This window comes from Panthera uncia, chromosome A2 (genome assembly GCF_023721935.1).
Source record: "Panthera uncia isolate 11264 chromosome A2, Puncia_PCG_1.0, whole genome shotgun sequence".
NCBI classification, from domain to species: Eukaryota; Metazoa; Chordata; class Mammalia; order Carnivora; family Felidae; genus Panthera; species Panthera uncia.
Genome location: NC_064816.1, coordinates 78,125,093 through 78,138,900, shown reverse-complemented (window position 1 = coordinate 78,138,900; position 13,808 = coordinate 78,125,093). Strand labels below are relative to the sequence as shown.

The 13,808-nt window shown below is 35.9% G+C and overlaps 1 protein-coding gene across 1 annotated transcript in view; it reads left to right on the top strand.

Annotated features, from left to right (window-relative positions):
* The window catches only part of FAM185A (family with sequence similarity 185 member A), a 73,148-nt gene that overhangs the window by 46,141 nt on the left and 13,199 nt on the right, over window positions 1-13,808 (top strand). The window contains exons 6-7 of the mRNA XM_049642866.1: window positions 3,556-3,651; window positions 8,535-8,669. Coding sequence (XP_049498823.1) covers window positions 3,556-3,651; window positions 8,535-8,669 — 231 coding nt within the window. The remainder of the gene's footprint in view (window positions 1-3,555; window positions 3,652-8,534; window positions 8,670-13,808) is intronic.

Below are 13,808 nucleotides of genomic sequence, written 5' to 3'. Positions count from 1 at the left end.
TTTATTTTGTATTTTCTATTTTTTGCTTTTTGCCTTTATCAATTAATTTGATATATTTCAGAATTGCATTTTAATTTTCCTTTTGACTTTTTATTTATGCCTCTTTACATGACGTTTTAGCAGAGTTTCTAGTAATTTCAATATAGAAACTTAACTTTTCACAGTCTATTTAGAATTAATATTATGCCATTTTGTATTATGTCAAATAGATTCATTTATCCACTCCTGTCCTTTGTAGTATAGGTTGTCTTACACCTACATATATTATAAAGTTATATAGTATTATCAAGTTGGAATATTAGGAGACTTCAGATTATTTAAGTATTATCCTGATTTCAGGATAATAGATGAAGTAGTTTTCCCATGATTCCTTTATTTAGAAGAATATTTGTAATTCAGGTCAAAGGAGTTTAGACAATATAATTGATCAGATTCTTAAGTGATCTCATCAGTCATTTGGATTTTGTATACACATTACCACTCACCTCCCAAAACCCTGTACTTTCTAGTTTCCGTAACACCGATCTCTCTCAGAAGCTGAAGTGATATAAAAATTTTGATTATGTATATCAGAACCAGGGTTTTCCTTGGATTCATATTTTTTTTTTAAAATGCCTTTTTTTCTGGAACACCAGATCATCTTCTATTTAAAATGAGTCAACAGGACAAGGCAAAGCTTGATAATAGATAACAGTAAGATAGAAGTATAATAGAGTTGTTCACCTCGCTTTACTTTCTTTGCCTTATGTTGCCCTTTTTTTTTTTTTTAATTTTAGGGAGAGAGAGAGAAAGAGTGTGAGTGGGGGAGAGGGGCAGAGGTAGAGAGAGAGAGAGAATCCCAAGCAGGCCCCATGCTCAGTTTGGAGCCTGATGTGGGGCTCAGTGCAATGACCCTGGGATCCTGACCTGAGCCAAAATCAAGAATTGGACACTCATTGGACTGAGCCACCCAGACACCTCCTTTTCTTTTTAATTTATATGTGTTCCCTTTTTTGGAAGGCACTGCCAGAAGCCATGTACTAGTAATTTTATCTTTAAAAAGAGAAATATGTTCATGGTTGAGTGGGGTGGTTTTGCCTTGTCTGTTCCTTTAAGCCCAGCCTCCGTATGTTCCCTCCCTACAGAATAACAAGCAGGGCACTAATTTAGAAAGCTTTACATGAAGTGACCTTAAAATTCTGCCTTTGCAAATCCTTTATGTCCAATGTATGAAATTTGTTCCTTGTTCATGCAATTAGTGTAGCTTTGGAAGTGTAGGAATTGAGTTGCAGAAATGAAAAAATACCTTTTGTGTTGCTGTTCCTTAGTATCTACATGTTGAAACTTAAGGTAAAGTGATAAAAAATTCAGAAAATCTTTCTGAACATGTTTGACCCATTTTGAGAGAATTCTCCCATTATCTGAAAGAAAATGGCAAAATTTGGAATTTTAGCCTTTCAAGTAGTTATTATTCTTTGCTGTTAGCTAAATGTATATTACAAATAGCTTCTTTTTTTTTTTTTTTTTTTTTTTGGTTGTATGTAGTGATTAACTGGTAGTTGACATCATTTTTTCCTAATTTTATCTGTAATTTTCTGGGAAAACTCAAATCAAACAAGATCTTTGTCCAAAATTGGGATGATAGAAGACTCTCTGTGAGAGTCTACTTATTGCAAACATTACCTGGATTAATGATTTCTGTTCACTTCTTAATCACCCACCCTCTAATGTATATTTCCCTTAAGGCTTCTTCCAAGACCTATGGAATTTACCCATTATGTGAATTTCCAAAACAAAAATGAAATTTTTTAGAGAAAGCTTTAATTTGATTCTTGAGAATTAATTTTTAGTTCCAGTCATGTGTATTATAGAAAACAAAAGAAAATTAGTGTTTGTTTTGCTCCATAGCTTTTTAAATATCACTTTTGCTTTCTCTTTTGAAAACATATCTTGAGTTTTAATTTTTTTTAAACAGTCTCCAAGGAATTGGCCATTATCAGAGCTCAAGACTGATAACATGAGGATGTAATTTCTCAGTGGCTTACGAGAAAATTATTTAGCTCTTGTTTATTTCCCATTGGGATGGGGGGAGAAGTGAAAAGTACTGTTTATTAGCCTCATGAAAATCTTGTGTTTTTAGCCCCCTAGAGAAAGCAAGAAATCAAACTAATGTTTCAAATATTTTACTTCATTCAACCTGGGATAATACACACATTGTGTAGTCCACATTTTTTTAACCACAGTATATTTTTACTTGGCTTCTTTTAGGATGCAGTAAGAGGTTATAAAAAAGGAATTTCTGTTGGTAACTGAGGAGAGAGATATTCCTCTTTGCCCAACTATTCTATGTCATTTATCACTAGTGACTTAATTTCCCAGCATCAGTGTTTACTTTTTATACTTAAAAATTAAATAAATTGGGTCTGATAAAGGGCAATTTTCAGTATAGATTACAGATAATTATTATAAATTATCTTGGGGTCAGATTTTAACCAGCTTATTCCCAAGTTGTTTTCTTTATTTGGGGTCCTTTAAAACTTGAAAGAAAGATGTCTAGTATATGAATGTTTTTTCTCCACATTTTATTAAAAATATAATATAATTTTTGGCATTATTTTCACCACACTCCCTATTTTGTTTTCACTTTGAAGTAGTAAAGTTCCTAATAAAAGTTCCTGATAAAATAAGCTTTTTAAGAGGCCTTTCTAAAACAAATATGCTTTGGCCTTTCTCAGGGCAGGTAAATTAAAAGGTTCAGTTGCTATAGTTGAGGAGGAAAGAGAAGCTACTTAGTGCTGACTCTTCAACGTCTTTCACTTACTTCTTTAACTTTATCAGCTTTTTCTTCAACTTGAAATGTTAGTTTTTTGAAAAGTAGGGTCAATGACAACTGAGAAATTTGAGTGTCAAATCAGAACCACTTAATTCTGATTTTCTTCTCCTGACTTAATAATATGTTTAATTCCAAATACTTGAAAAGAAATATTTAGATATAAACAAGCTTCACCCATTCTTTAAGTGACTGCCTTTTCCTCCATTTCTGCCCCCTAAGAAATGCAACAAATTCTTATCTAAAGTAATCTTTCACTGTTACAGTACTTTTTTAGCACTAGCAAATTTGTTAAAAGGAGAAAACATCAGAAGTTTTTATTTTTGTTAACTTAGCTACCACTCCTATGTGTCTGTACATGAGATAAAATTCTTTAGGAAATATTGAAAGTTGAGAATAAACTAAATATATCAATGGTGCTTAATAGTCTTGGCTGTCAAGGATCTACTGCTTGCATACTGTCCTTACTATATATTAGGTTGCAGAATAAACATGTTTATCAATAAGTTATGCAGGTTACTATAGATAGGGATTTTTTGTTAGTTATCTAGGTATAGATTTGTAGATTTCTGATACTGTTTTCATTTTTAAGTGAAAGATGGCATAATTATGAGGAAAATACAGAACCTTGCAAGACTCTTAGTGCCTTATCCTAATGCTGAAGCAGAGCCTTTTATTTCAAATTTTTCATTTCAGTTACTACAATAAGAATGATTATGTTGTTTTTTTTTTTTCTTTTTTCCTAGATTCATCCTCTGGATGTCTAAAGGCCTCAACTCATCTGGGTGCAATAGATGTTTACGTCAGCCAACTAGGGAAAGTGGAGTTAAAATCTCATGAAGGTTAGCCAAGTGGAATGTTTTATTTTGACATATGGTGTACGGAAGGTTTTATGTAACATCTAGGAAACAGATGGTCAGATTATCTGTATTGACATCGTGAGCTCAAGAAGATTTCTTCTGATAGAACTTGATTTAAAGATTGACTGGAGGGGGTACTGGCTGGCTCAGTCAGTGGAGCATGTGACTCTTGATCTCAGGGTTGTGAGTTCTAGCCCTACGTTGGATATAGAAATTGCTTAAAAATAAAATCTCTAAAAAGAAAAAAAAATAAAGACTGATTTGAAACAGATGACCATAAATACTATCATTCCCTTTGTAGTGCAAACAAAAATGTTACAATAGGGGCGCCTGGTTGGATCAGTTGGTTGAGCGTCTGACTTCAGCTCAGGTCATGATCTTGCAGTTGACAAGTTTGAGCCCCACGTCAGGCTCTGTGCTGACAGCTCAGAGCCTGGAGCCCGCTTCGGATTCTGTGTCTCCCTCTCTCTCTGCCTCTCCCCTGCTCATGCTCTCTCTTTGTCTCAAAAATAAAGATAAACATTAAAAAAAAAATTTTTTTTAATGTTACAATATATTGACTGTTACTGTGGAATTGTTAGTGTTTGGGTTTTTCAATTTGGTTTTATGTCTGAAATAGAATATCCTTTTGAGTGAAAATGCTCCCATACATTCTTTTGGAAGCTTTTCTACCCTATGTAAGAGGACCTTCTTGAAGAGAAGAATTTCTCTAGAGAAATCTTTGCAAAGTATGATCCCAAAATAAAGGTATCACCAGAAAGTTCCTCTAACGTGATTGTTGACTTAGTATTAAGACTAGTATGACATGTCTCTTTATATATATATCTGTTACAAATAACTTTTCTAAGAATCCAAGTATTTCATTAAAAATACATTTTTTAGTCACATGAAGACTGAATACAAGTCTTTGTGTACATGGTGCCAAGTGGCTCAGATACTTGGAATAGCTTGCCCATAGGGGCTGAAGTGGCCTGGGTACAGAAAGTTCAGAAACATAGCTCTGTTTATTATTTGTTTGTTTGCTTTTGTTTGTTTTTGTTTTTTGTTTTAAAGTTTCATTTATTTATTTTGAGAGAGAGAGAACAAGCAGCAGAGGGGCAGAGAGAGGGAGAGAGAATCCCAAGCAGGCTCTACACCATCAGCATGGAGCCTGATGCAGGGCTGGATCTCATGAACCTTGAGACAATGACCTGATCCAAAATCAAGAGTCTGATGCTTAGCTGACTGAGCCCAGCTGCCCTGAAAAACATAGCTCTGTTTAAAAATTGTTTTAAGTAGGGGCGCCTGGGTGATTCAGTCAGTTAAACATCCAGCTTGGGCTCAGGTCATGATCTTGTGGTTCATGAGTTCAAGCCCTGCATTGGCTGCCCAGGCAGCTCAGAGCCTGGAGCCTACTTCAGATTTTGTGTCTCCCTCTCTCTCTGCCCCTCCCCTGATCATGCACTGTCTGTCTGTCTGTCTCTCACTCTCTCTCTGTCTCTCTAAAAAGTAATTAAACATTTAAAAAAAATTTTTTTTTAATAAAGTCTAGAAGATATTGCATATTGGCCAGAACAGAGCTATATGTATAACAAGGAAAATACTTCCTTACAGAAACCGGTTATTCCTGATGTTAGCAATATTTTTGGTCATGTTGGTTTAATACTTTTTTGTGCAACAAGGCTCTCTTTTCAGAGTGTCAAAATAAAACTACAAACACAGAAGCCTGAAACAGAAGGTTTTTTGCTGACACACAGGTGTGATTTGATTTTGCAAGATCACATTTTTTTTTCCTTTAAAATAGGATAATATTGTGTTTTCTCTAAATTTCTGAGATCTTCAGTAATGCTATTCAGGGTATTTTGTAAGTGCTATAAAAGTCATATAGGGGCGCCTGGGTGACTCAGTCAGTTAAGCGTCCGACTTCAGCTCAGGTCATGATAATCATGGTCCGGGAGTTCGAGTCCCGCGTCAGGCTCTGTGCTGTCAGCACAGAACCTGGAGCCTGCTTCAGATTCTGTGTCCCCCTCTCTCTCTGCCCCTCCCCTGCTTATGCTCTGTCTCTCTCTGTCTCAAAAATAAATAAAAACATTAAAAAAAATTTTTTTAAGTCATATAATGCATTCTCTTATTATGAAGGCCCAAAGAGAAAAATGTAAACCATTGCTAATTTAATGTAACTAGTAACAGAGTAAAAACAGAGTTTTGAATAAGTAGCTCTTATATGAAAGTTATTTCCTGTTTTGCATATGGATGGGCAAAAAGATAAAATAAACAAAAACATTGTTAATCTTCACTTAAAATACTCTTGAGCATTATTTGGAATGTTATTCCAGTAACCTATTGAAATAGCGTATGATATAACAAAATTTGATTAGGATTATAACTTCATGTTTTTTCCTATTGGAAATGGCATGAAGCTTAAAGATAACTGGAAACAAAAATTTCTGTCAGGTCTTTTAATTACACTTGGGAACAGTAACTTTTTAGAGTAATGGAAAATTATTCAGGATTCTGTTGCTTAATGGTTAGTAAAGACATCTAGAATCCTTTCCAACTCTGCTGCTATCTTGCTGTAGGGTTGGGGAGCCAACCCCTTGAGTCTCTTAGATGTTCTTCATTTTGCCACGCGAAAAAGAATGTTGCATGCTTGTTTTCTCTTCCTATGAGTTAACATGATGACCTTATTAATTCTTTCAAAGAGGCCATGTTTAATAGGCTTAAGAGTCAGACCTGCATCTCAGTACTTACTTTTCCATTTAAAATTTGTCCTTGATAAAACCACTGTTCTTAATATAGTATGTCTTCAGTAAATGGTACAATTAGTATTAGTTCACCTTTTAATTTTAAAAAATGGTATTGAGGGGTACATGGGTGGCTTAGTTGGTTAAGCGTCCGACTCTTGATCACAGCTCAGGTCTCAATCTCAGGGTCATGAGTTCAAGCCCCGAGCTGGCTTAAACTTTATTTAAGTAGGCTCCACAACCAGTGTGGATTGATGTCAGTAACCATCAAAATAGTTTATGAAGTGAAAGAGGTTGAAGATATAGCAAGAGTTCTCTTTTCTAAACAATATAGTGTTAAAGATGGGAGATTTGGAAAATTTTTCAAGTCATGAGAATTCTTTCACAGACAGTAATGGAGTTTTGGTAGTGATGATTTTTGTTTTTAAGAATGTGGAGAAAGATAAGGATAGAGCTAGTTGCATTGCTTAACAATTGTTTTAATTTTTGAAGAAATTATGTTCATATATTTATTTTTTGAGGGAGAGAGAGAGAGCACGAGCAAGCAGGGGAGGGATAGAGAGAGAGGAAAAGAAAAATCCCAAGCAGGCTCTGTTCTGTCAGTTCAGAGCCCATTGTGGTCCTCTAACTCATGAACTGTGAGATCATGACCTGAGCTGAAACTAAGAGTCAGATGCTTAACCAACTGAGCCACCCAGGCGCCCCTATTTTGCTTAACATTTTTAAAGCTCTCACATATTTAACATCGCTTTTTCATTTAAAAACAGAAAAAAGTGTTCATAAAATTACCACATTTGATTTGTTTAGAGCTAAAAAGTCCTAGAAAAAGGTTTTAAAAATCTACTTTTTGTTAACTTAAATCCCTCATATCTGTTGTTATGGGGAATCTCCTGTCAGTAGTTTACATTTAAATCTTGAAAAGCAATTTGTTTTTTAAATAATATAACCCAGTTGTAGTGATATACCTTATTTCCCCCCTTTTTGAGGGATGATTATGAGAGTTTATCAGTTTTAGCTCAGACTTTCCAGCTTCAGTTAGGAATGCTGAGAAGATATGAAATTAGGGAAACTTAATCTGATGCTAACCAAACTAAAAGACAAACAGTGACCCATAAATGAGTGCATTTTAAAAGGAATCTTTGCAACATTCACAATGAAAGTCGTCCTGACCACTTTTGTCCACAGAGGAAATGGACCTAATGCTTTATGGCAGGGGTCTCCTACTTATTTTATTTGACTTATGAGAAACAGAGAAAGAAAAACTTCTGAAGCAGGAGTGTGTTGATGAATTTGCACTGCAACCCCAACAGATGTAATTGTTTTGGAAAATTATTACTTAGCTAACAGAGTACTTTTTCTTATTTCCTCCTTTAAAAGCTTAAATTACTATAAGATTGTAGTGGAAATAAAGTTGAATGTCTTGTCTCATACACAAAAAGACTGATATCCATTGATATCATTGAAAAGAATTGAAAAGAAACATGAGTCAGTTGAAATTCAAATGTTCCCTTTTTTATTGTTATTTCCCCCATTCCACCCCACCCCCCACCCCAACATACACACACAGGTTACAACTGAAAACACAAGAGTTTAGGATTCTAGTTGTGTCAGTGATCAGTGAAAACCGAAGTCCTAAAATATGATGAGGTAGCAGTATGTGCAATACCACAGTGGTTATGAGCATGGGCCCTGTTGTCATTGAAGTGAATCTAGTTTGCAACACTAGTGCTATTGGGAACTTGAGCAAGTAAAATTGGGATTACAATAATAACTTATAAAGTTGATATGTAGATTAGAAGAGATAACCTAATTAAGCTGTTTTGCTCTCAGCAAATGCTCAATTAATGGTAAATACTATTTACAAACTACATGTGTAGTACACTACACTTTTCTGATATTGGGTAAGCTGACGAGATAGAGCTCTTGGCAGAAGGAGTTCATAATGTTCTAATGACCCATACCCTTGACAAGAATTACTGTGAATGCCTTGGGAGTAAGGAAAAGGCACTGCTGTTTAAATAAAATATGCCAAGCAGTAAAGACAGGGTTCTAGGAGCAATGCTGCCCTTTCAATCATTTTCCAAATAGCCCTTGGTACTTTTGATTTCTTTGCATTAATAAACTCGTTTAAATTTATTACAGGCTCTATTCTTGTCAGGGTCACATCTTCTCTTCAAGCTCGTTTAGAGTTATCAGGGAAAGAGGTTGACGTGAACTCAGAAGTCCATGTTCAAGAAATGGCTGAAGCTCATAAAGATGATGGTGTAATAATTACTGGTAAGGGTGCTGCGTTTTGCTATGTAAGGTGAATAGTCATCTGTACATGAGTAGAAATATGGTATACATAACTGCAGTTTTAGTCTTTTATTCCTTTACACGGTCACATTTTGGTGTTTTGACACTCTCTTCTTCCAACTGCTTATCGGTAGCACAATGCAGACATTTAATTTGAACTACTCACTAACCTGTCATTGGATAAAAGCCATTTAAAATATTTTTCTATCTCCAAGAGATATTTGCACACTCATATTCACAGCAGCGCTATCACAGTAGCCAAAAGGTGAAAGCAACCTAAATGTCTATTGGTAGATGAATGGTTAAGTGAAGTGTGGCTTATATAGACAATGGAATATTATTTAGCCTTGAAAAGGAAGGAAATCCTGTCACATGCTACATGCATAAGCCTTGAAGACATTATGCTAAGTAAAATAAACTGGTCACAAAAAGACAAATACTGTATGATTCCTCTTATATGTGATATCTATAGTACTCAAGTTCATAGAAACAGAAGGTAGGGGAAGGGGAAAATGGGGACTTCTTCCATGAGTATAGAGTTTGAATTTTGCAAGAAAAAGTTCTGAGGATCTGTTTCACAACAGTGTGAATATACTTAACACTACTGAACTGTAAACTTAAAAATGATTGAGATGGTAACTTTTATGTTATGCATTTTTTTACCACAATTAAAAAAATTTTTTTAAACCATTAATTTTTTTTTTTTTTTTTTTTTGCTGGTAAAGCTGCTTTCTAATTGTTGGCCTTAAAAATCATCTAAATACATAGAATGCAAGATTTAAGGTTACCTTTATATGTTTGCAATAAACACACATTTGGTTTGGTATTAGGCACATTGTAAACTTGCTCTTTTAATATAACAATTTCTTAGTCCCAGAAATGTGAATGGCTTTTGCACGTTTTTTTAAATTACCTTCGGCTGCATTGATGGCTGATACTACTTTTTAAAATATTTATTGTATACATGTACATAATAAATACATGTAAACGATAAAAAAAAAAAAAGAATTAATGCTGGTAAAGTTTTCCTTAAAATCTTACCAGAACGGCATTGGAAAAATGTGTGTGGCAGTGGTGGTGGTGGCAGTCGTGGCAGTGGAGTGTCTTCATGAGATCAGGTTTCAGTTTTAAATACAGGCATACCTCAGAGATACTGTGTTCCAGACCACTGCAATAAAGCAATTCAAATGAATATTTTTGGTTTCCCAGTGCATATAAAAGCTATGTTTATACTATACTGCAGTCTGTTAAGTGTGCAATAGCATTATGTCTAAAAAACAATGCAGGTACCTTAATTAAAAATGTTTTATTGCTGAAAAATGGTAACCATCATCTGAGCTTTCAATGAGTCATATAATCTTCTTGCCTTGATGTCAATGGCTGCTGCTGACTGTAAGGGTAGTGGTTGCTGAAGGTTGAAGGTCGAGGTGGCTGTGGCAATTTCTTTAAAAGATGACAGGGAAGTTTGCAACATTGATTCTTCCTTTTACAAATGATATCTCTGTAGCATGCAATGCTGTTTGGTAGCATTTTACGCACAGTGGACCTTCTTTCAAAATTAGAATCTATCCTCTCCACCTCTGCTGCTACTTTATCAACTGAGTTTATGGAATATTCTAAATATTCTAAATTCTTTGTTGTCATTCCAACAGTCTTCACAGTGTCTTCACCAGGAATATCCATCTCAAAAAACCACTTTATTTGTTCATCCATAAAAAGTACCTTTTGATACATTCAAATTTTATCTTGAGATTGCAGCAATTCAGTCACATCCTCAGGCTGTACTTCTAGTTCTTTTCCTCTTTCCACCACATTTGCAGTTACTTCCTTCACTGAAGCCTTGACCCTCTCAAAGCCGTCCATGAGGGATGGAATCAACTTTTTCCAAATTCCTACTAATGTTGAAATTTTAACCTCTTCCCATGAATCATGAATGTTCTTAATGGCATCTAGAATGAATCCTTTTCAGAAGGTTTTCAATTGACTTTGCCCAGATCCATCGGAGGAATCGCTGTCTATGACAGCTATAGCTTTATGAAATGTATTTCTTCAATAATAAGAATAGAAAGTTGAAATTGCTCTTTGATCCGTAAGCTGCAGAATGGATGTTGTGTTAGCAGGCATGAGAACATTAATCCCATTATACCTTTCCATCAGAGCTCTTGAGTGACTGACCACTGCATTGTTAATGAACAGTCATATTTTGGAAAGAATCTTTTTTTCTGAAAATAGGCCTCAACAGTGGACTTAAAGTACTTAGTAAGTCATGTTGTAAACAGATGTACTATCATCCAGGCTTTGTTGTTCCATTGATTGAGCACAGGCAGAATAGATTTAGCCTAGTATTTTTAAGGTTTTTTTAAAACTTTTATTTATTTATTTGAGAGAGACAGAGACAGAGAAGGGCAGAGAGAGCAGGAGAGAGAGAATCCCAAGCAGGCTTCATGCTGCCACCACAGAGCCTGATGCAGGGCTCAAACCCTGAAACCGCGAGATCATGACCTGAGCCAAAACCAAAAGTCAGACAGATATTCAACCGACTGAGCCACCCAGACGCCCCTTGCATAATTTTTAAGGTCCCTAGGATTTTCAGAATGGTAAATGAGCATTGGCTTCAACTTAAAGTCAGCAGCAGCCTTAGCCTGTACCGAGAGGGTCAGTCTGTCCTTTGAAGTTTTGAAGCCAGGCGTTGACTTCTCTTCTCTAGCTATGAAACTCCTAAGTAGCATTTTCCTCCTATATAGCGCTGTTTGTATACATTGAAAATCTGTTGTTTTTAGTGTAGCTACCTTCATTAATGATCTTAGCTAGATCTTCTGGATAATTTGCTGCAGCTTCTACGTTAGCACTTTTATGTTATCGAGCACTGTTATGTTATGTTACGTTACGTTACGTTACGTTACGTTACGTTACTGCTTCTTTCCTTAAACCTTATGAACTAACCTCTGCTAGCTTCAAACCTTTTTCTTGCAGCTTTCTCACCTAAACCTTCATAGATTTAAAGAGTGTTAGGCCCCTGCTCTGGATTAGGCTTTGGCTTAAGGGAATATTGTGGCTGGTTTGATCCTCTATCCAGACTGCAAAAACTATCTTCACGTCAGCAGTAAGGCTGTTTCACTTTCTTATCATTCGTGTCTTCACTAGAGTCACACTTTTAATTTTCCTCCAAGAACCTTACTTTGCATTCACAATCTGGCTAACCATTTGGCACAAGAGGCCAAGCTTTCAGCCTATCTTGGCTTTGGACAAGGCTCCCTCACTAAGCTTTATCATTTCTAGCTTTTGATTTCAAGTGAGAGATGTGTGACTCTTCATTTCACTTGAATACTTGCAGGCTAGTGTAGGGTTGTTAACTGGGCTGATGTTGTTGGCACAATATTGTTGTGTCTCAGCAACTATGGAGGTGTGAGGAGAGCGAGAGACGGGGGACTGACCAGTCCGTGGGGTAGTCAGAACATACACATTTATCAATTAAGTTTGCAGTCTTACACGGGTGCCATCTGTGGTGCTTCAAAGCAGTCACAGTAGTTACATCAAAGATCACTGATCGTAGATCACCCACCGTAACAAATGTAAAAATAATGAAAAAGTTTAAAATATTGTGACAATTGCCAAAATGTGACAGACGAAGTAGCAAATGGTGAAGGGGCCAGTAGACTTGCTCAGTGCAGGGTTACCACAGACCTTCAATTTGTAAAAAAATACAATGTCTACAAAGCACAATAAAGCAAAGTACAATAAAGCAAGGTATGCCTTTATTGGTTTTCTATGTCATAAAATTAAACAATCTGTTAAAAATCATAGAATCTTAACAAAAAGCATAACAAGAATAAAAATAAGACCTGTACACCCACCCTCAGATCTAACTCAGTGCCTAATGGCCAGACTCTTAGTGACATAGTAAAAGTTTGATGAAAATTTAACTGTATTTAATGTAGTAAGAATCAACTTCTTATGATCCAATCTCTTGAGTTTAATAAGGAGACAATAGAGTTAACTTTTTTGGCCCCAGTAGTCTAAAGCAATAATATAAATTTGTTTAATAATGTTCTGCATGATAGCATAATCACATTATTTTACATATATTAATGTTTAAATTACAAATTAAAGTTACTTTGTCATTTTCTATTGTTACTCATAGAATCATGAAATTTAGATTTCATTTTAATTCAGTTTTACAACCCTATTCTCAACACTTTAGCCATTAAAAAAGACCTCATTAAATTATTTAGGAACACTTACTAGTCCTGTCACTGGATAAAATCACTATCTGCAGACCTGATCTCTTTTTTCTTGCCCATTTCTATTCCACTAAACCAGTACCACCTCAAGCATAATATATTTTTTAAAAAATGTTCCCTTCCCTTGCCTATCTCCTCCTCCTTCTATCTTCTGTGTTTTCCTTTATTTGGTAAGTCATTCACTCAACAAACTTTTGAGTCAGGCACTGCTAGAAACTAGGAATGAACGATAATAGAGTATGGTCTTTCTGTCATCTGGGAAGCTTACATCCTAGTAAGGCAAGACAAATAAGTGAACACAATGAAGTGGAATAAATGTTGTAGTAAAGATATGTATATGGTACAGTGAAAGCATGTATGTGACCTATCTAAATTAGACTACCATTGTGAGTTTGAAGAGGTGAGAGAAGCACAATATAGCTAGAATATAGAGAGTAGGGGGAATGTGGCATAAAAGAAGGCTAGAGACTTTGGAAGGGGTCAGATCATATAGGGCTGATTTGGATTTTAAACTAAGTGCATGCAAAGGCCCAAAAGGTTTCATCTGGGTTTACACAATCAAATCTATGCATTAAAAAGTTCGCTGAGTGGGGAGCACCTGGATGGCTCGGTCAGTTAAGCGTCTGACTTCAGCTCGGGTCATGATCTCGTGGTCCGTGGGTTCAAGCCCTGTGTCAGGCTCTGTGCTGACAGCTTGGAGCCTGGAGCTGCTTCAGATTCTGTGTCTCCCTCTCTCTCTGCCCCTCCCCTGCTTGCTCTCTGTCTCGCTGTCTGTCTCTCAAAAAAATAAACATTAGGGGCGCCTGGGTGGCTCAGTCGGTTAAGCAGCCGACTTCGGCTCAGGTCATGATCTCGCGGTCCGTGAGTTCGAGCCCCGCGG